At 44.5% G+C, this 18,279-nt stretch overlaps 1 protein-coding gene across 2 annotated transcripts in view; it reads right to left on the bottom strand.

The window, feature by feature from the left end:
* The window catches only part of SLC45A2 (solute carrier family 45 member 2), a 30,216-nt gene extending 18,590 nt beyond the window's left edge, over positions 1–11,626 (bottom strand). For both annotated transcript variants that reach the window (XM_040630209.1, XM_040630210.1), the window contains exons 1-2: positions 11,078–11,626; positions 9,057–9,233 (exon numbers count right to left, since the gene is read on the bottom strand). In XM_040630209.1, the coding sequence (XP_040486143.1) occupies positions 9,057–9,233; positions 11,078–11,462 (562 nt within the window). In that variant the 5' untranslated portion in view covers positions 11,463–11,626. The remainder of the gene's footprint in view (positions 1–9,056; positions 9,234–11,077) is intronic.
* Positions 11,627–18,279: the final 6,653 nt, after the last annotated feature.

The following is an 18,279-nucleotide window of genomic DNA, read 5'->3' as shown; positions in this document are numbered from 1 at the left end:
TGGAGTTTCAAAAGCCCTTAGGTTCCAAAGGCACAGAGGGAAGATTCAGTAGAAAATGTGATTTAAGAGCAAGGCATTCGCGACTGGTGCACGTGTACTGATGAATCCCTGAGGCAGTGGGGTTCTGATCCTGCTTTTAGGGCCTAGCTGGTCTGGGAGGATGGGAGATGGGGAGCAGAACCACCCCCAAATGGCTTGGGGGAGATCCCAAAATAGAAGGCCAATGGCTCAGCTCCTGGGCAGACCCCAGGGAGGCAATAAGACGTCGAGGAAGAAATGGCTTGCGGTGGGTCTAAACGGATGGGCTGACGCTGTGTCGGGCTCTGTTCTAAGTGCTTGACCTAGATGGACTCACCCAACCCTCGCAGCAGCACTTGGAGGAGGGCACTGCGGTAGATTCCTATGATTAGTGGCAGTTGTGTTCTCAAAAGTCACCCCAAGCACTGATTAGTGAGTAGGGGAAACTACTGTTCTGAGGGGAAATACGGAGCTAAGTTACTATGAACCTTCCATCAACTGATCAACACAGTGCTTCTATGTGTGTTTCTATTTAAAGATACTTAATCCGTATCGTTGCTTCATAGCATTGAGCCCTTGGGCAACAGCGCAGTAACTCATGCCTGAACAAACCTAACGTATTTTCTCCACAAGGCACATCACAATGTTCTAGCCCCTTTGAACCCCACACAGCACCTCAGGGCTACCTTTGGGACCATTTTAAACACGGAAGTCACACACACATAAAAAAGACAAACATGCAAATGATTTGGCACTAAATACACCACTTGTTTACAATATGAGAACCAAACAGGAAGTCAGAGGTCAGCTTGACCTACCTCAACCGGGAATGAGGCCTTGGGTGACTCCAATTGCCCCTCTACACGCCGTGCTTGTTTGCACATGACTGAAAATGAGCTACCTGTATTGCTCTGGGTGTTACACAGAAATTTTACTGAGTGAATTTGCAAATACAAACCCATGAATAATTGGTCAACTCTATTTTATCTCTATCTTAGAGACAAAGAAAGCAAAAGGCACAGATAGTTTGCAGCTCCCAGAGTTCCGCTCACTTTGGTGTGGGGAGGGAGGAGCAGAAGGGCAGGGAGGGAGCTGAGAAGCCTTTGGTTCCACAGGGGCCTCACAGATGAGAATAAGAGAGAACTCAATGGTGACCGCTTTGGCCTGAGCGCCAAGTGCAGTGGGACAGTGGACATCTCAGTAAATGCCAGCACAAACAGATGACACCAAAACCCAGGAACTCTCTGCCCCAAACCCTTGCGCTTGAGTCCCCACAACTTAGAAGCCACCTTGGGGAAAGCGATGGGAGAACATTCTAAACCGAGACTAAATTTTCACCATCCTGTGGCAATGAGGCTCAACACAAGAGCGATCAATCTAATTTAATTTTGGGGTCTGGGATTCACACCCATTTCAGACATAAAGACGTATCCAACGCTTTGCAGTACTGAGCATTAGCTATGCTGTAGACAAAAACATTGCAGTAGAGCCATGCCAAAATCCTATTCTTCCCCATCATTAAACAAATAAATGCAGAGAGCTGGAATAGCATGTTTGCCGGAGGTCGAACGCACGGAATCTGCAATCTGTGTTCCCGCTGAAACCTGCTACCATGAGCCAGTATGTCTAATGCAGTCATGGTTCACATAAAAGAATTCACCTTAATCAGCTCACCAGTTTCCCAAAAGCAAGTTTCTCGATTTGAACATAATGCATAATAACTATTGCTACCCTAGTTCAGATCAGATTCCTGAAACTTCTCATTTCCTGGCACAACACATAAAACCTGACGCTTATTCCTTTTCTTAAGGATTAGAAATGACTGCAAGGTCAGGTAATTAGTGGGCCTGGATCTGGAGCCATTTGTGATTGCCCTGAGTTTTCTTGAACGCTGCAGAATTCATATTTTAGCTCTGCATTACAAGAGCTCAGTCCACTGTAAGGTTAATCGTTGAGCACTTTGCAAAATGCTTTAACTCTTCCAGTGGGGACTGAGAAGCATGAAGCGGCTATACTAGAGAGAAAAGGCTCAGGCCTGGAAGTCACGAACCAACTGCGACAGCCCTTGTTTGACTTAGCAGGTCCGCTCGGCGCTCCACCCGCTTCCCGAACAGCTGCTGCTGGGGCCAATTCTAAGCCAGTTGTGGCCGCCTTTGGTCGGTGCGTCTGGACAGTGCCCTGCCTGCGGGAACCCAAGCTCAGGATGGGTTCAGCACTCACACAAGTGAGGTTAACACCCATGGGACTACCCTTGGCCAGTGGAGACCGGAGCCAATGGATTAATCCCCCTTGGTGATCCCCTCGAATAGAAACTTCCTTAGGCTCCTTCTCAGAAGGTCCTGGTGAGATGGAGGTCGGTCACCTAAATCAAAGGCCAACTCGGCAATGCTTCCTGTATCAGCGGGTCTGCTCTACTCCACCATTCCCTCACCCTCACTCTCCAGAATCCTCTCCCAAATAAACTGTGAACGAACTTTCTCTGGGGCTCAGGTTTTAGGGGAATCTGGACAAAAAGTATGAACCATGTTTTGGCTGGCTGCTGGCTGGCTAGTTGATTGGTAGGTTGGTGGGGTTTTGCCCCTAGTCTAGCCTACTGCTACCCAGCTGTGTGACCTTGGGCTAGTCACTTCACCTCTCAGTAGCACAGCGTCCTCGGAGGTACAGCGGGGAGGCTAGAATAGAATATTTGTTCGGCCAGTATTTCTTCAGCATATTCCAGGAACTATTCTAAGTACCGGTGCTACAGCAACGAATAGGAAAGCCAATGTTCCTGCTGCCCTCAGGAAGCTTATATGTTGGTTAGAGAGGCAGAAAATAAGCAATAAACAAATCAATGATATAGTCAGATAATGATAAACACGTCACAGGGGAGGGGCTACATGACCCCAGAGTGTACCAAAGTGAGGAACCAAACCAAGGCGATTTGGTATCTAGGGGAAGGGCTTTCAAGCAGAGGACAGAGCCAGGGAAAAATCCCCTCAAGTGTTTCCTTCTGTAATCTGCCTTTGAGATCTTGGAGAGGTCTGTTGCTCACGCTTGAACGGAAAAAAATGGCAATTTGGAAACATGAATTGTTTTGCTCTAAGTCACCCGTGTTGCCCCCAAAGCTGACATTCCTGTGTCCTTGGCTAATGCTCTGGCCACATCCCTTCTGAGCTAAGGGACTGAGGAGATGTGAAAGTTCACCAGGGACGGAAACTTCAAAGGGAGCCCAGATGACCCGAGAAAACCACTCATGGGTAATTACTCATGAAGGAGAAAGCGTTCAAACAGACTCGACCACGAAACACAGCAGATTTTCCACTTGCATGAAAGGTTTGCTCACAGGAGCCCAAGCCTACACTTCATTTTTAAGACTCTTCCCTTAGTCCTTAATGATTTCCAATCCGATCATTTGTAACCTGAGCATTTGTATGCATACTTTGGGATATTAAAAAACCAGAAAAGTTAAAAGAGGTTGTGCTCCACAAGTTACCCATCCCTGGACATGGGGCAAGTTCTCTCGGAGTTACCACAAATAAAACTTTGATGGGTTTTATAAGCCCGGTGGGAACAGAGGAAATGAACTAAATATAGACATTTGGTGTCTGATCCTTTTAAACAATCTCTCGCTCTGGGCATTTGGCAGGATATTAATTAACATTGTGGGTGCCTGGGGGGCTCAGTCAGTTAAGCATCTGGCTTTGGCTCAGGTCATGATCCCCGGGGCCTGGGATCAAGCCCCACAATGGCCTCCCTGCTCAGTGGGGAACCTGCTTCTCTCTCTCCATCTGCTGCTCCCCCTGCTTATGCTTTCTTGTTCTGTCAAATAGGTAAATTCTTTAAAAACAAAACAGAACAAAAACTAACATTGTGTAAAGATTCACAATCTTGTGAGGAAACAAGGGTTCAGAAATACTAAAACCACTCAGCAGTTAAAAAGAGGGGCCAGGACTTGAACCAGGACAACTTTTCCCATCATGCCTCATTCTGACCACCCACTGCAGGGTCGAGCCAACTGCTAAAGGTAGTAAGGTGGTGGGTTCAGAGGAGCAGATACACGCTCGGTTGGAAGCATTCTGACACAAAGAAGGAATTCCCTACTAGTGAGTGTGGGTTCCACAGGCCAGATGCACCCACAGGTGAAGGCATGGGGCAGCAGGACAAGGGTGGGCCCACCAAATCCGTCCCATGTGTCAGGGATGGTGGGAGGATGGCGTTAGTCACCCTTGAATGTAAGAGACTGAAGAAGCCTGGGGACAGAAATGCCCCCTGGGAACCAGTGGAGTCTTTTCTTTAAAAAAAAGAAAAGTCAGAAACATGCTGGGAAATATTTTGGCAACAAACCCTTTGACACTTATTTGCAAAGCATTTGGAATTGTTGGGCCTGGACTAAAATGAAATAAATAGCTCTGAAATAAATAAGAAGAATTTCAATTTACTCAGATGACTGGATTCCTTGGGTGAACAATGTCTTGCTGATGATGAAAATCAAAATGGGCTTGAGGAGCGGGCAGAAGGCTAGCTAAGGACAGTCACAAGCTGACCCCTGCAGCCCCCCACCCCCACTCCTGGGTGGGATTTGTGTGACATTCGTCCAGGAAGCTCCGAACTGCCTTCATCTTAAGGCCTTACTGGAGGGAAAAACCACCTTAACTTGACAAAGGCAAAGGCCTCCAGTATCCTGTATGTCCTCTTTAGCATATGAAAGTTCTTTTGAAAACCTCCCTTTTTCCTTACCCCAACTCCCAAGTATATAATCAGCCACCCCTCACAACCCCCAGGGCAGCAGCTCTTTCTGCCCATGGGTCCTGGCCCCACACTTTAAGAAAACCATTTTGCACCAAAGACGTCTCAAGAATTCTTTCTTGGTTGTCGGCTCCAGACCTCACCCCACCAAACCTCACCTACATTCCAAAACTACATCAGGCTCTGACATGGAACATGACTTTATCATAAAATTCTTGATTCAAGCAGAATGCTATAGACATCTCCTTGCCAAGTTCATGTAAATTCAGGAGGTCTGGCCTGTATGCAAAGCCAGAGCAGTATGATAATGCATTGTTTCTTATTTTTCACTCCATTTTTCAATGTGATCTTCCATTCAGAGCAAGGACACTATGGCGGGTCACACATCCATGTTTAACTGGACAGAGTTCAACTATTCACACTTTGAAAAGAAGGGGAGAGAGAGAATGAGAGAGAGAGAGATTAACATTTTAAATAATACAGGTGACCCCATCTTCTCTCCCATTCATTGAGCCCACGTCCAGCAGCAAACATTAAAGAGGAGATGTTTCTGCACATATATTTATATGTATCCATCACTAGGCAGGTCTGTGCACACAAAACAAGGCATGCTGTATTTCATGTGTGATCTGAGAGATCTTTGTGAATAATACAGACTCTATGATTATCACTTGAGCAGGGACTTTAGAATCTAAGCTTTAAACAAGGTGAGACTTCACTGTACTGTTTTGGTTTGGTTTGTTTTTTTGACTACTGTTTTAGAAGAGGAAGATGTTTTCTTTTTTTTCTAATAGAAAAAAAAAAAACCTGCTATGAGCCATCCACACACCCTCAGGGGTCCCCTGTAACCGGAGACAGTTGGCTGGGGTTCAAGGCTCAGTGTCGGTCATGAGACAAAGTAAGGTAACTAAATGAGCATTTTCAACTGATTGATGCAATTTGCCATCAACCTGATGTAAAACTGCAGGAAATATAAGCAGGATTATGAAACCAAGAGTCTCCTTTTATGCAACCAACATTTCTAAGGACCTGCTGTCAACAAGGTGATGGGTTAGAAGCCATGGGGAAGTAAAACCTCATGTTTTTACAAATCCTGTAGTTTATAAAATCTTGTAAAAGAGAAAGATAAATACACATTGAATTAGAATACAGGGGAGGCTGTGGGGTGCCTGGGTGGCACAGCGGTTAAGCGTCTGCCTTCGGCTCGGGGCGTGATCCTGGCGTTCCGGGATCGAGCCCCACATCAGGCTCCTCTGCTGGGAGCCTGCTTCTTCCTCTCCCACTCCCCCTGCTTGTGTTCCCTCTCTCCCTGGCTGTCTCTCTGTCACATAAATAAATAAGATCTTAAAAAAAAAAAAAAAGAATACAGGGGAGGCTGTGAACAGCCCTATAATAAGTGTGGCCAGGTAACTTTGAGAAATGGAGTATAATTTTTAAAAACAATTACCTCTCAATTATTCACTAATAGATTGGGTTATGAAAGTTCTTTCTAGCAGTAGTCTTGGCCTGTAATTGTTCTCATTAGGTTACCGCCCAATTGTGTTTGTATTCCATGTGATAGCTATCAGCTTTTGGCCTATTCCGTAATGATTACCCCTTCCTCCTGGCTAACAGTACTAAAATTTGGTTTAGGGATTTGCCTCTCCCACCCTCCCCCAAACCCTCACTTTTCCAACCTCCTAGGCCCCTGGGTGCTCACATGGCCTAATTCTGCCCAATGAGAAACAAGAAGTCTGTGGGAGTTCTAGGAAAGTTTTGCTTTCTTTAAGAGACATATGTTGAGGGGTGCCTGGGTGACTCAGTCGGTTAAGCCGCTGCCTTTGGCTCAGGTCATGATCCCAGGGTCCTGGGCTCAAGTCCAGAATCAGGCTCCTTGCTCAGCAGGGAGCCTGCTTCTCCCTCTGCCTGCCGCTCCCCCTGCTTGTGCTCTCTCTCTCCCTCTCTCTCTGGCAAATAAATGACTACAATCTTAAAAAAAGAGAGGGAGAGTCATATGCTGAAGCTCCATGTGACTACATTCGGAGATTAGGCCTTTAGGGAGGTGATTAAGGTTAAATGAGGTCATAGGGGTGGGGCCCTAACCTATAGGACTGTGTTTGTGTTTTTTCTTTTTTTAAAATTTTATTTATTTATTTGAGAGAGAGAAAGAGCACACAAGCAGGGGCAGAGGCAGAGGAAGAAGCAGACTCCCCACTGAGCAGGGAGCCTGATGCGGGGCTCAATCCCAGGACCCCAGGATCATGACCTGAGCCAAAGGCAGACGCTTAATCAACTGAGTCACCCAGACGCCCAGGACTGGTGTCTTTGTAAGTGGGGGAAGAGTCACCAGGAATGTGTGTACTGAGGAAAGACCATGTGAGGTCAGAGGGAGGAGATGGCCAGGTAAAGACCAAGAAGTGCAGTCTCACCAGAAACCAACCCTGCAGTCACCCTGATCTTGGACTTCCAGCCTTCAAAAGTGTGAGAACATAATTTCTGTTGTTGAAGCACCCAGTCCGTGGTATTCTGTTATGGAAGCCCAAGCAGATGACACAGGTCCCAAGGGCAATGAAATTCAGGATGTGTCAGAGATGAACTGTGGCCTCCACCATTCTTCCTGCTGGAGTTACCCACCTTGTCCCTGCCTCCATGTTCATCTACTTGAAAAACTTTTGCTTTGATCACTTTATGGGTAGAGTCCCTGACCAAGGTGTTTGCCTGCAATTTAGAAGATAAGGGGTCTTCTCCCCAGGAAGTGGGTGGAAAGTTTCCAAGCAACTTTGATTTCCAAAGGGAGAAAGGGGAAAGGGAATTTCAAAGTTGGAACAGAAAAAAGCAGGCTCCTTTGTTTTTTCCATTAATCTTATCTTGAGCACATTTGATATGCCAGGCTGTGCTGAAGGTGTAAGAGATGCAGTGAGTAAACAGACCTGGCCTCTGCCCCTAGGAACATGTTGGGAAATTGCTCAGAGCACAGAAAATGTGGGGGAGTAATGGGAAGTAAAGCTTGAAGAGTAGGATGGGAACAGATTATGGGGAGTCTTGAATCCTGTTTAGGAATTTGTTCTTTAACCAGTAGGCAAATGCGGAGCCCCTGCAGGTGACTGAATTGATTCAATTGTGTGTTGATTCAATTGAAATAGGAAGAGATCAGAGACTGGAGAGACAGTAAAGGGCAGAGTCCTAAAGCTCAGACAAGATGTAGTGAGAGCCTGAACCAACGTAACATGAAAATTACACCATGTTTGCTGAGACCACCGTACACTAATATCAACAGATAACCTTAAGATATTTTCTCAGACTCATAGAAATACTACCATGTGTTAGCCTTTGAAAAGTTCCCCAAATACCAAATTCAATCTTCTCATATCAGGGGCAACAAAGGAGAGTCCACCTGGTCAGGACTGACACTGACGTGAGCTGGGAAAGGGTGGCCACATAGCCCCGAGTACTTTAGAGCAATAAAACTCTCAATGTGTCAGGTTCAAGAGCCAAAAACTCTCCCATTGTTGTAATTAATCTTAGCAAGTGATGATAAAGGAGAAGGGATTTAAGTTAGAAGAATGCAGGTCGAATCTCTATTCTGAGACCCTCTAGGTGCAGACAGGGTGGGCAGGGGGCACTGACAGGTGGGCGGGACCCCTGCTCCTCCATCTTCCCTAAAGCGAGGAAGAACTACTCTCTTGGCTGGGCAGCCCCCTTCTTCCCGGTTCACCATTCACATGTTGGCACAAACGACCAACATTGACCCCAAAGCTGCCATGTGCAGGCACTGCTCTTGGCTGTGGAAACAGAAACTGAGCAGAACTCAAGATCCTGCTTCTCATGGGACCTACCTGGCTGTGAACAGAGACAGAACATATCAAAACATAAAATACATATATTGGCTGGGCCGTAAAGACAGAATCATCCAGGGTACTTATTAAAATGCAGACTTCTGGGCCCCGTCTCAAAACCATTGAATCAAAATAACTGGAGGAGAGGCCCAGGAAGCTGCATTTTTAACAAGCTCCTAAGTAATGCTGATGCTACATTACTGATTTTAAAAAAAGAAGAAGAAAAAGCAAAGTGCACAAGGGACCCTTTTCATTGCAGTTGTAAATGTCTCCACACATGGCTCTTATGCAAACTTCCTTTGCAAAACCTCCAGAGCCCAGTCACAAGCTGATTTGTTCAGAGAAATGCGCTGAAAGAGCCCGCGTGATGGGAACATTCCATCAACAGATCCATTCATTCAAAAATTCTGACGTGTATAGACACTAGATGGCTTCAGTGGAAGGGCCTCCCTGTTCTGGGGAGCTTAAGGAGAGACTTTCTGGAATATTCCCTACCTGTGAAGAGGGCATGGTAGTGGAGGCCCCTCTCCTTATCCTCATGGGAGCAGACATCAAATAAGTAGGCTTTAATGGGCCCATCAATGAAGTCAGCAGCAAAGTCAAAGGTGACTACACCTATCATGGTGATGGTTATGGCCCAAATCCGCTTCCTCCTTGGATCAGCAATCAAAGCTAAAACAGAAATAAATACACATCACCTAAATCCTGCTCTAGAATGATTTGCATTTTTATTTCCACCAAAATGTCCTGTCATTAAATTTTCTCCCTTCACTTTCATTTTGCTTTGCTTTTCCAAATAAAAATGGCTTTGTTATTTTTTCAGGTTTTAAAAATCACACACGTGAATGCCAGAAAAGGTAGAGCTAAAGAGACAGAAAGTAGACTGAAGGGTTGCTTAGGCCTGCTGGGGAGGAGGGAATGGGGGGTGACTGCTAATGGTTCCTCGGTTTCTTTTGGGGTGATAAAATATGGTGGAATTAGATAGTGGCGATGGTTGCACTACCTTGGGATATGCTAAAAGGCACTGAGTTGTATAAATTTCATATCAAATCTCATTTAAAACAGTTGTTTAAAAAAATCATACATGCTTATTGTAAACCATTTCGATAATGTAGAAAACATGGGGGAAATGCTTCATCGCAGCCCCCACTGATGGTCAGCCTTCAGATATCCCGTTATGTACTCACACACCTACAGAAACAGGTGCATACCTGTGCCCTAATGCACTGCTTCTCAAACCTCAGCACCCTTAATCATCCCTTGGACAACTTGTTGAAACAGATTTTTTGGGGCTCTGTCTCCCGTGAGTCTCCATGATTCTCCTGTGACCCTCTGGTAGGTCTGAGGTGGGGTTGGGCATTTGCATCTCTAACAGCCCCGGGGATGCTGATGCCCTGGGTCTGAGGACCACGCTTGGAGGAGCACTGACTAATGGGATCAGGTTGGACACACTCATCTATAACCAACTCTCCTCATATCTTTGCATTTCAATGAATGGAGAGCAGCTGCACCGTTAACAGCTGAGTACTCTTCACTCTGTGGACATCCCAGAATTCCTTCGCTCACTCTCCTATTAGAGAAACAAGAATTTTTTCCCTTGCTTTCAGTTTCACTTAAAAATAATGTGTAATATATGCACATTTTTTAAAAGATTACAGTATAAAAATAAGTGAAACACAAGCCTACACTCCACTTTTTACTTCCAAAGTCCTTCAGTAGCTCCCCCCCCTCCCCCAGAGGCAACTATTCTTCTCAGGGGGTTCTGTGAATATTTCACAGAAATAACCTACATTTGTGTGTTGATGCCCTCTTTTAAATATAGACACATGATAGCAGATTATCCTGCCTCATTATCATCCATTCTGCTAGCCTGTGAGTTAATGGTCCAGAAATATGTGCTATTTTTAAGTTTAACAATTCTTTTATCAATGAAACTTTTTATGTACCACCACTGGTTACTGATTGATTGGTGGCCGATTAATGTCAAGAAAAAGCGATCACCATCACGTTTGTTTTTGTCCAGAACTTGCAGTGCAAATATGACCCCTTGAGCAGACGGGCTGATGCCCTGCACCCGTTAAAAGACTCTATGTAAAGCTATGAACAGAATTAGATCTTACTTAGACATGTAGGTAATTTATTGTAAGTATTCATGGGGTCATTTGGCAGATGATTCATTTGACCAAAGTATTAACTAAAGCCTAAGCTCAAAGAGCACTGCAATTGATAAACAAGCAACAATATTTCATTGGAGAAAAGAGATAACTATTCCTATGTTTAAATCCTCACAACAATAAAACAACAACAGCAATGCATCCTGAAGCTTCTGAAAGTAAAAGCTCCCAACCACAGAATTTGGGTTGTCCCAAGGTGGAAGTTCACTGTAACCTAGGACAGAGAATCAGCTCTAATCAATTTCCAAGTAAGCGTCCCGTAAAGAAACCTGCGTCCTCCTCCCATCGAGTTGCATAATGTGCCCCGGTCCCCCTGCCTGCCCCCCTGTGCAGTCCACTGACCTGACACGACAGCGTCCCCGTTGAGGTACAGAGCCATGCCCGAGAGCATCAAGATGCCCAGGGTGAGGATGTAGGGTCTCCGCCGGCCCCACCTGGCCCGGCAGTGGTCGCTGGCTAGTCCGACCACAGGTTGCAGCAGGAACCCCAGGATGGGGCTGAGGAGCCACACTGTGCTGTACAGACTCCTGGGCAGCCCCACACTCAGCAGGACCGGGGTCACGTATGCCGCCTCCACCGCGTAGCAGAACTCCCGGCCAAGCATGGCCATGCTGTGCATGATGAGATTGCCCGTGGGCCTTCTGGGTGGCTCCACAGGGTCAGAGGGGTCATCCTCAGCTAGGGACTTACAGGTATGAGTGCCGAGCTGCCCAACGTTGCCTCCCATGGCCACAGGGTGAGGAACCTGCCTCCAAGCCCACCACCTTCCGGGGGGGCCCTCAGGGTTCTGGCCCAAGCTGGATTTGACATGGAGCCTGGCTGAGCAGCCAACAGAGATGGTCGAGCTGGGGGAGGGGCTCGAATTCTTTCATGCCTCTAAGATCACAAGTTATGATGAGAGGGAAGGGGGTGGGGTCAGGGAAGCATGAAGGAGATTAGCGGCTGCGAGCCCTCTGGCTCCTTAGAAGGTTGGTCCAGAGGAATCTTTCTTTGCACTGTTCTCTTTCTCCCTCTCTGTCTCTGCCACACACACACATATACACACCCTCTACTACACACAATCACATAACAGCTTTGAGACAATGCAGCTGTATGAGGCAGGTGTTAAGTCAAAATATGAATGCATCCATATCTCCTTCTAAACTTTTTCTAGATACAAATATTCTGTTTTCCGGAACACAAATTTTTACACACGCACCTCAAGAGCCAGTTGATTAGACTTCAAACCATGGGAGGTTGCATCCTTTCTCCAATCTCTAGCTGGCTCATAGCACTGTGATCCTTCCCTTCATTGCACTTAACACCCTTTATCATTGGACGGCTCTGTGTTTATTCTATTTCTCCTATGTTAGTCTTTGATCCCTTTAAGAGCAGTGATCAGGTTTATTTCGGTCATTATGGTATCCCCAGCATCTCGCATGATCCCTGACACCTAGTAGGTCCTCAATAAATATTTGCTAAAGGAATTATTGAGTGAATAAAGTGTATACACTACATTTTGTAGTGTCAGTCAACTGGCCGTTTGCTCAGGTCCATTCCGGGCTCCTCCTCACATGTTCTATATCATAAGACACTACGTTTCCCAGGTTCCCTTGCTCTCTGGCTTTTAGGTAGATTGGGCCAATGGAAGGCACTGGTGGGAAGACTGGGAGCAGGAGGGAACTCATGTTATTTTCCTCCCTCTCTTTCTCCTTCCTGAGCTGTCCGTGGCAGTGCCTGCATCTCCACAGCGGGTCCAGCCTCCACCAGGCAACCTTAACTTCTGGGTCCTGGTAACACTGCCTTTCCCATCATCCCCTGCAGCCATAGGAGTGGCCCTGGCTTTCCTGTTGTGGCTCATATCCGGATTGCCTGCCTCACTGTCCCCTGGGCTTCTCAGCTCTTTTATCACGAGTGTAATTCTCTATATTACATTTCCTGACTGATTGATTGATTGATATTTCACCCATCCCCCCACCTGCCTTCCCTCTGGCAACCACCAGTTTGTTCTCTGTATTTAAGAGTGTTTTTTTGTCTCCTTTTTTCTTTGCTTTGTTTCTTAAATTCCATATGTGAGTGAAATCATGGCATTTGTCTTTCTCTGAGTTTTTCACCTAGCATTACACTCTTTAGGTCCAACCACGTGGTCACAAATGGTTAAGAGTTCATCTTTTTTTTATGAGTAATACTCCACTGTATATATATATACCACATCTTCTTATCCGTTCATTATCAGTGGACAGTTGGGTTGCTTCCTTATCCTGGCTATTATAAATATTGCTGCAGGGAACATAGGGATGCATGTATCTTTTCAAATTAGTGTTTTTTGTTTTCTTTGGGCAAATACCCAGTAGTGTAATTCCTGGATCGTAACGTAATTTTATTTTTAATTTTTTGAGGAAACTCCATACTGTTTCCCCCGGTGGCTGCACCAGCCTGCATTCCCACCAATAGCGGAGCATTCCTTTTTCTCCACATACTTGCCAACATTTGTTTTTTCTTCTGTTTTTTATTTTAGTCGTTCTGACAGCCATAGGTGATTAACTCATTGTGGTTTTGATTTGTATTTCCCTGATGATAGTGATGTTAAGGATCTTTCCATGTGTCTGTTGGCCATCTGTATGTCTTCTTTGGAAAAATGTCTATTCAGGTCCTCTGCCCATTTTTATTTGGATTATTTGGGTTTTTTTGGTGTTGAGTTTTATAAATTCTTTACTTATTTTGGATATTAACCCCTTATCAGATACATCATTTGCAAATATCTTCTCCCATTCAATTGGTTGTCCTTTTGTTCTGTAGATGGTTTCCTTTGTTGTTGAAAAGCTTTTTATTTTGGTATAGTTCCAATAGTTTAATTTTGCTTTTATTTTCCTTGCCATAGGAGACATTTCTAGAAAAATGTTTCTACAGCTTATGTCAGAGAAATTACTACCTATGTTTTTTCCTAGGAATTTCATGGTTTCAGCTTTCACATGTAGGTCTTTAATCCATTTTGGGTTTTTGTGTATGGTGTAAGAATAAATTTCCTCTGTTCTAAAGACTCTGAGTGGGTCATATTTTCTTTGTTGGACCCCGAGTTCAAGTGAAAAGTCTCTGGGGCAAGAGGAACACAATCTTATGGGAAAGGCCCTAAAAATGGTTTAAGAGCAAGACTCGGAGTCAGAATATTAAAATTTAAATTCTAGTTCTGCCTCTTCTTAGCAGTATCTTCCTGGGCAAATCACTTAAACTGTGTGCCAAGATGTGCTAGGACACCACACTGAACTCCAAAGGGTGCCTCAGGATATTTAAAATGTTGAAGATTGTAAACAGGGTGAAACTCAACATCCGTCAGACACTACATGAACTATCAGCGAGACAGTCCACGCTTTGAACATCAGACTTCACTATAATCCTTTGAGTGAAGCCAATAGTATACGAAAACAAATGTGGAACAGAAAATGGGGGTAGTGGTGCCTAATGTGATTTTGAGACATGAGAAACTGCACAGTGTCCAACACATATATGACCCATAAACATGTTAAAAACGAAATAAAAATGAAAATGCTTTCTCTCGACGTATGTGTATATATTTTTTCAAACAGTGAATTAGTTGTTAGTGCATAAATACTTAAGTTATTGGGACCTAAGTATTTATAAATGGAATGGTTAGATATTTCTTTTGGTCTAGGGGAACCATGAAAAAATTATACAGACACAAAGGGAGATTTGTAAGTCAAGCAGAGAAAGACAATTATCATATGGTTTCACTCATTAATGGAACATAAGAAGTAGGAAGATCGGTGGGAGAAGAAAGGGAAGAAGAAAGGGGGGGTAAACAGAAGGGGGAATGAACCACGAGAGACTATGGACTCTGAGAAACAAACTGAGGGCTTCAGAGGGGACGGTGGTGGGGGAATGGGATAGGCCGGTGATGGGTAGTAAGGAGGGCACGTATTGCATGGTGCACTGGGTGTTATACGCAAGTGATGAATCATGGAACTTTACATCAAAAACTAGAGATGTACTGTATGGTGACACATAATATAATAAAAAATTATTATAAAAAAACAAAACAAAACAAAAAAAGACCATCTGAGCCTTGCGTTCTCATCTGTACAATGAAGAAAACTGCCCCCACCTACCCCTATGATTACTGAAGAGAGTGGGATACTGTATGGCATGGGTGTTTTGGGATGCCTACCCAACTTCCATTCTCCACCCTTTCCATCCTGATGGCACCGAGATTAGATTCCAGAATCCACCCCCTCCTCACACACCCATGTATTTCCAGCTAGCTGAGTCCAGGGGAACTCCAGGAGTAGGCTGGTTTTATTTTATTTTATTTTATTTTATTTTATTTTATTTTATTTTATTTTATTTTAATTTTGTTTTGTTTTGTTTTTTAAGATTTTATTTATTTATTGGACAGAGAGAGACACAGTGAGAGAGGGAACACAAGCAGGGGGAGTGGGAGAGAGAAGCAGGGTTCCCACTGAGCAGGGAGGCCACGCTGGGCTTGGTAGGACCATGACCTGAGCCGAAGGCAGACTAAGCCACCTAGGCGCCCCAGGCTCGTTTTATTAAGGACAACCCTACCTTCTCTGATAAAGACTGGGCATAGGACTGGCCTATGACTTAACTCCATCCAAAGAGACACAAGACAAGATTTGCTGCTGGTTCCTGAGACCATCTCTTCTTCTGGATGTCCCTGTGTGTGGATATGAGATCCCGAACTGGTTACCAGGCTGAGGATAAAGTGAACATATAGAGGATGGCAAACTGGCAGAGCCACAGGAATGCAGGGAGATGGGGTCTGGGGTGACTCTTTAGAAGGAAAGTATGGGTCACGAACAAAAGCTATGATTAACCTTTTATTCTTCAAAAAGTTTATACCCTACAAAAACCAATTTTTCATTCAAACATTTGATATGAAGTCAATTAATCACAGAAATCAATATTTTGGGGCGCCTGGGTGGCACAGCGGTTAAGCATCTGCCTTCAGCTCAGGGCGTGATCCCGGCATTATGGGATCGAGCCCCACATCAGGCTCCTCTGCTATGAGCCTGCTTCTTCCTCTCCCACTCCCCCTGATTGTGTTCCCTCTCTCACTGGCTGTCTCTATCTCTGTCCAATAAATAAATAAAATCTAAAAAAAAAAAAAAAAGAAATCAATATTTTGAGCTAGCCCATCTGTTTATTTACAGATTTTTGCCAACTGGCTTTTATCCTTTCCCTCATCAACCCTTCAACAGATTTTTTTTGAGCACCTGTTATGACAGTAGCAAGGGGAAAAAGACTAGGTCCATATCCATTAGGACAGTACTACTCAAAGTGTGGGCTTTGAACCAGCAGCATGATAATCACCTGGAAGCTTGGCAAAAATGCAAAGTCATGGGTCTGGCCCTAGACATACTGCATTAGAATCTCTAGGGGTGGGCCTAGGAATCTGTATTTCAACAGTACCTCCAGATGATTCTTCTGTGTGCTAGAGTGACTACTCTCATAGCTTACGACCTCGTGAAGAGTTATGTAAACTACATTAAGAGCAATGATTATCCTTGGAGATACATACCAAGTGCAATGGAAACATAGGAAGGGCCCCTTAGAACTAAAAATTACTGAGCACCTAGGATGTTCCAGGCATACCCCCGGCCTTGTCTTAGACACCAGAGTGACTGAGTGATATTTGAACCCAAGTCCTTTCTGACTCCAAATTTCACAATCACTGTATACAACTGCCCTGAGGCTGAGAAACATGGGACGTTTCACGAAGAAGGCTGTGTTTGAGCCAAGTCTCAATCTGCTAAACCAAAAACCTGGAGCAAAACGGACTAGTATTGTTAGTCCTGCTGAATGTTACAGAACACAGACAGGAATGGAAGCAAGAGAGACCATCGCATAATCAGGAACTTAAAGCAGTCCAACGTAAAGTGCTGGGGAGCAGGAGTGCGGATGGGACTAGACAGCGAGGGAGAGGTCTTGTTATAAATAAAGGGTTGATACGCTATATAAATGGATTCATATTTTGTTATACAGGAAAAAGAGAGGACCATTGAAGAATTTTACAGGACTAAAAGACCAGTTTGGTGTGATAAAGATTACCAGTAGAGTAACATGATACAAAAAAAAGGCAGGCAGCAATATTGAAGGTCCAAAGTCAGGCAGGCAAGCTGAGCACTAGGCCAGGGCAGAGGTGGTGGGGGCCTGAGTGAAGGCACAGAGGGGGTTGGGCAGAGGGGACTGGTGTGGAACTATGAAGATGGAACTGACAGCACTTCACTACTGAGATTCACTTCTTGAATAAATATTTACAAAGTTCCCACCATGGGCCAGGCACTGTTCTTGGAAGTGGGGATTTGGCAGTGAATAAGACCCACAAAGTCCTTCATAAAGCTTGCATCCCAGTGCGCCTTGGTTAAGAGGCAGTTGGTCAAGTAGGCTGGCGTTGTTCAGTATAATGTCAGTGATGATACATGACGTGAAGGAAAACAAAACGGGCGAGGGGAGAGTTAAGTGACGTAGTGGCTGCCATTCTAGGGAGGGGTCAGGAAAGGGCGCTCCCTAAGGTGACATTTGGGCAGTGGCCTGAATGAAGTGAGGGATAAGCTATGGGTCTTCTGGGGGCAGAGGCAGACATGATGGGAATGGAGGCTGGAGACTGGTAAGAGGAGGAGTCTAGAAGGACTTCCAAATGGATGGTAATTTACTGAGAAAGAGACGTGGGTGGGTGATGCTAAGAGACAGCCACACAGAGAAGCCGGGCTCTCAGTATGGTGGTCTACATGGAGAGTGGGGATTATTTGCAGGAAATCTTGAGAACATTTTCTAAAATTCCAATTCAAAGACACTGGCTGAATGATTTTCTTATTACATAAAAAGGATCAGACTTTTTGTATCAGACTTCATTTTGGTAAATAGTGGAACCAAAGTTATTTCAGTGAGCCACAAAATGCTTTTTAAGTGCTATTTAAAGGGCTTTCTTAGACAATTATCATATGATTTCTCTCATCTATGGAACATAAGAACTAGGATGATCAGTAGGAGAAGAAAGGGATAAAGAAAGGGGGGTAATCAGAAGGGGGAATGAAGCATGAGAGACTATGGACTATGAGAAACAAACTGAGGGCTTCAGAGGGGAGGGGGGTGGGGGAATGGGATAGGCCGGTGATGGGTATTAAGGAGGGCACGTATTGCATGGTGCACTGGGTGTTATACGCAACTAATGACTCATCGAACTTTACATCAGAAACCAGGGATGTACAGTATGGTGACTAACATAATATAATAAAAAAACATTAAAAAAAAAAAAAAAGGGCATCGGAGAGGGGAAAATCAAAATGCAGTGAAAAGTGTGTGTTTGTATGTGTTTATACATAAATATGTATGTCAATGTATACCTCTGTATAGTACCTGTGTGCAAATTAAATGTAAGTTTTAGCAATATTAGATTGAATGTTTACATGTACATGTGTACATTTAACATATGTATACATTTTAGTGTATGTTAGATTACACACATGTCAATGTGTCTGTATATTTATTATACACAAATTGTATATAGAGATCCTACAAGATTATATATA

The sequence above is a fragment of the Ursus maritimus genome, unplaced genomic scaffold (assembly GCF_017311325.1).
Source record: "Ursus maritimus isolate PB19 unplaced genomic scaffold, ASM1731132v1 scaffold_15, whole genome shotgun sequence".
In the NCBI taxonomy this organism is placed as follows: Eukaryota; Metazoa; Chordata; class Mammalia; order Carnivora; family Ursidae; genus Ursus; species Ursus maritimus.
Note: the sequence above shows the minus strand (reverse complement) of the source record. Positions and strands in the feature narration are given on the sequence as shown.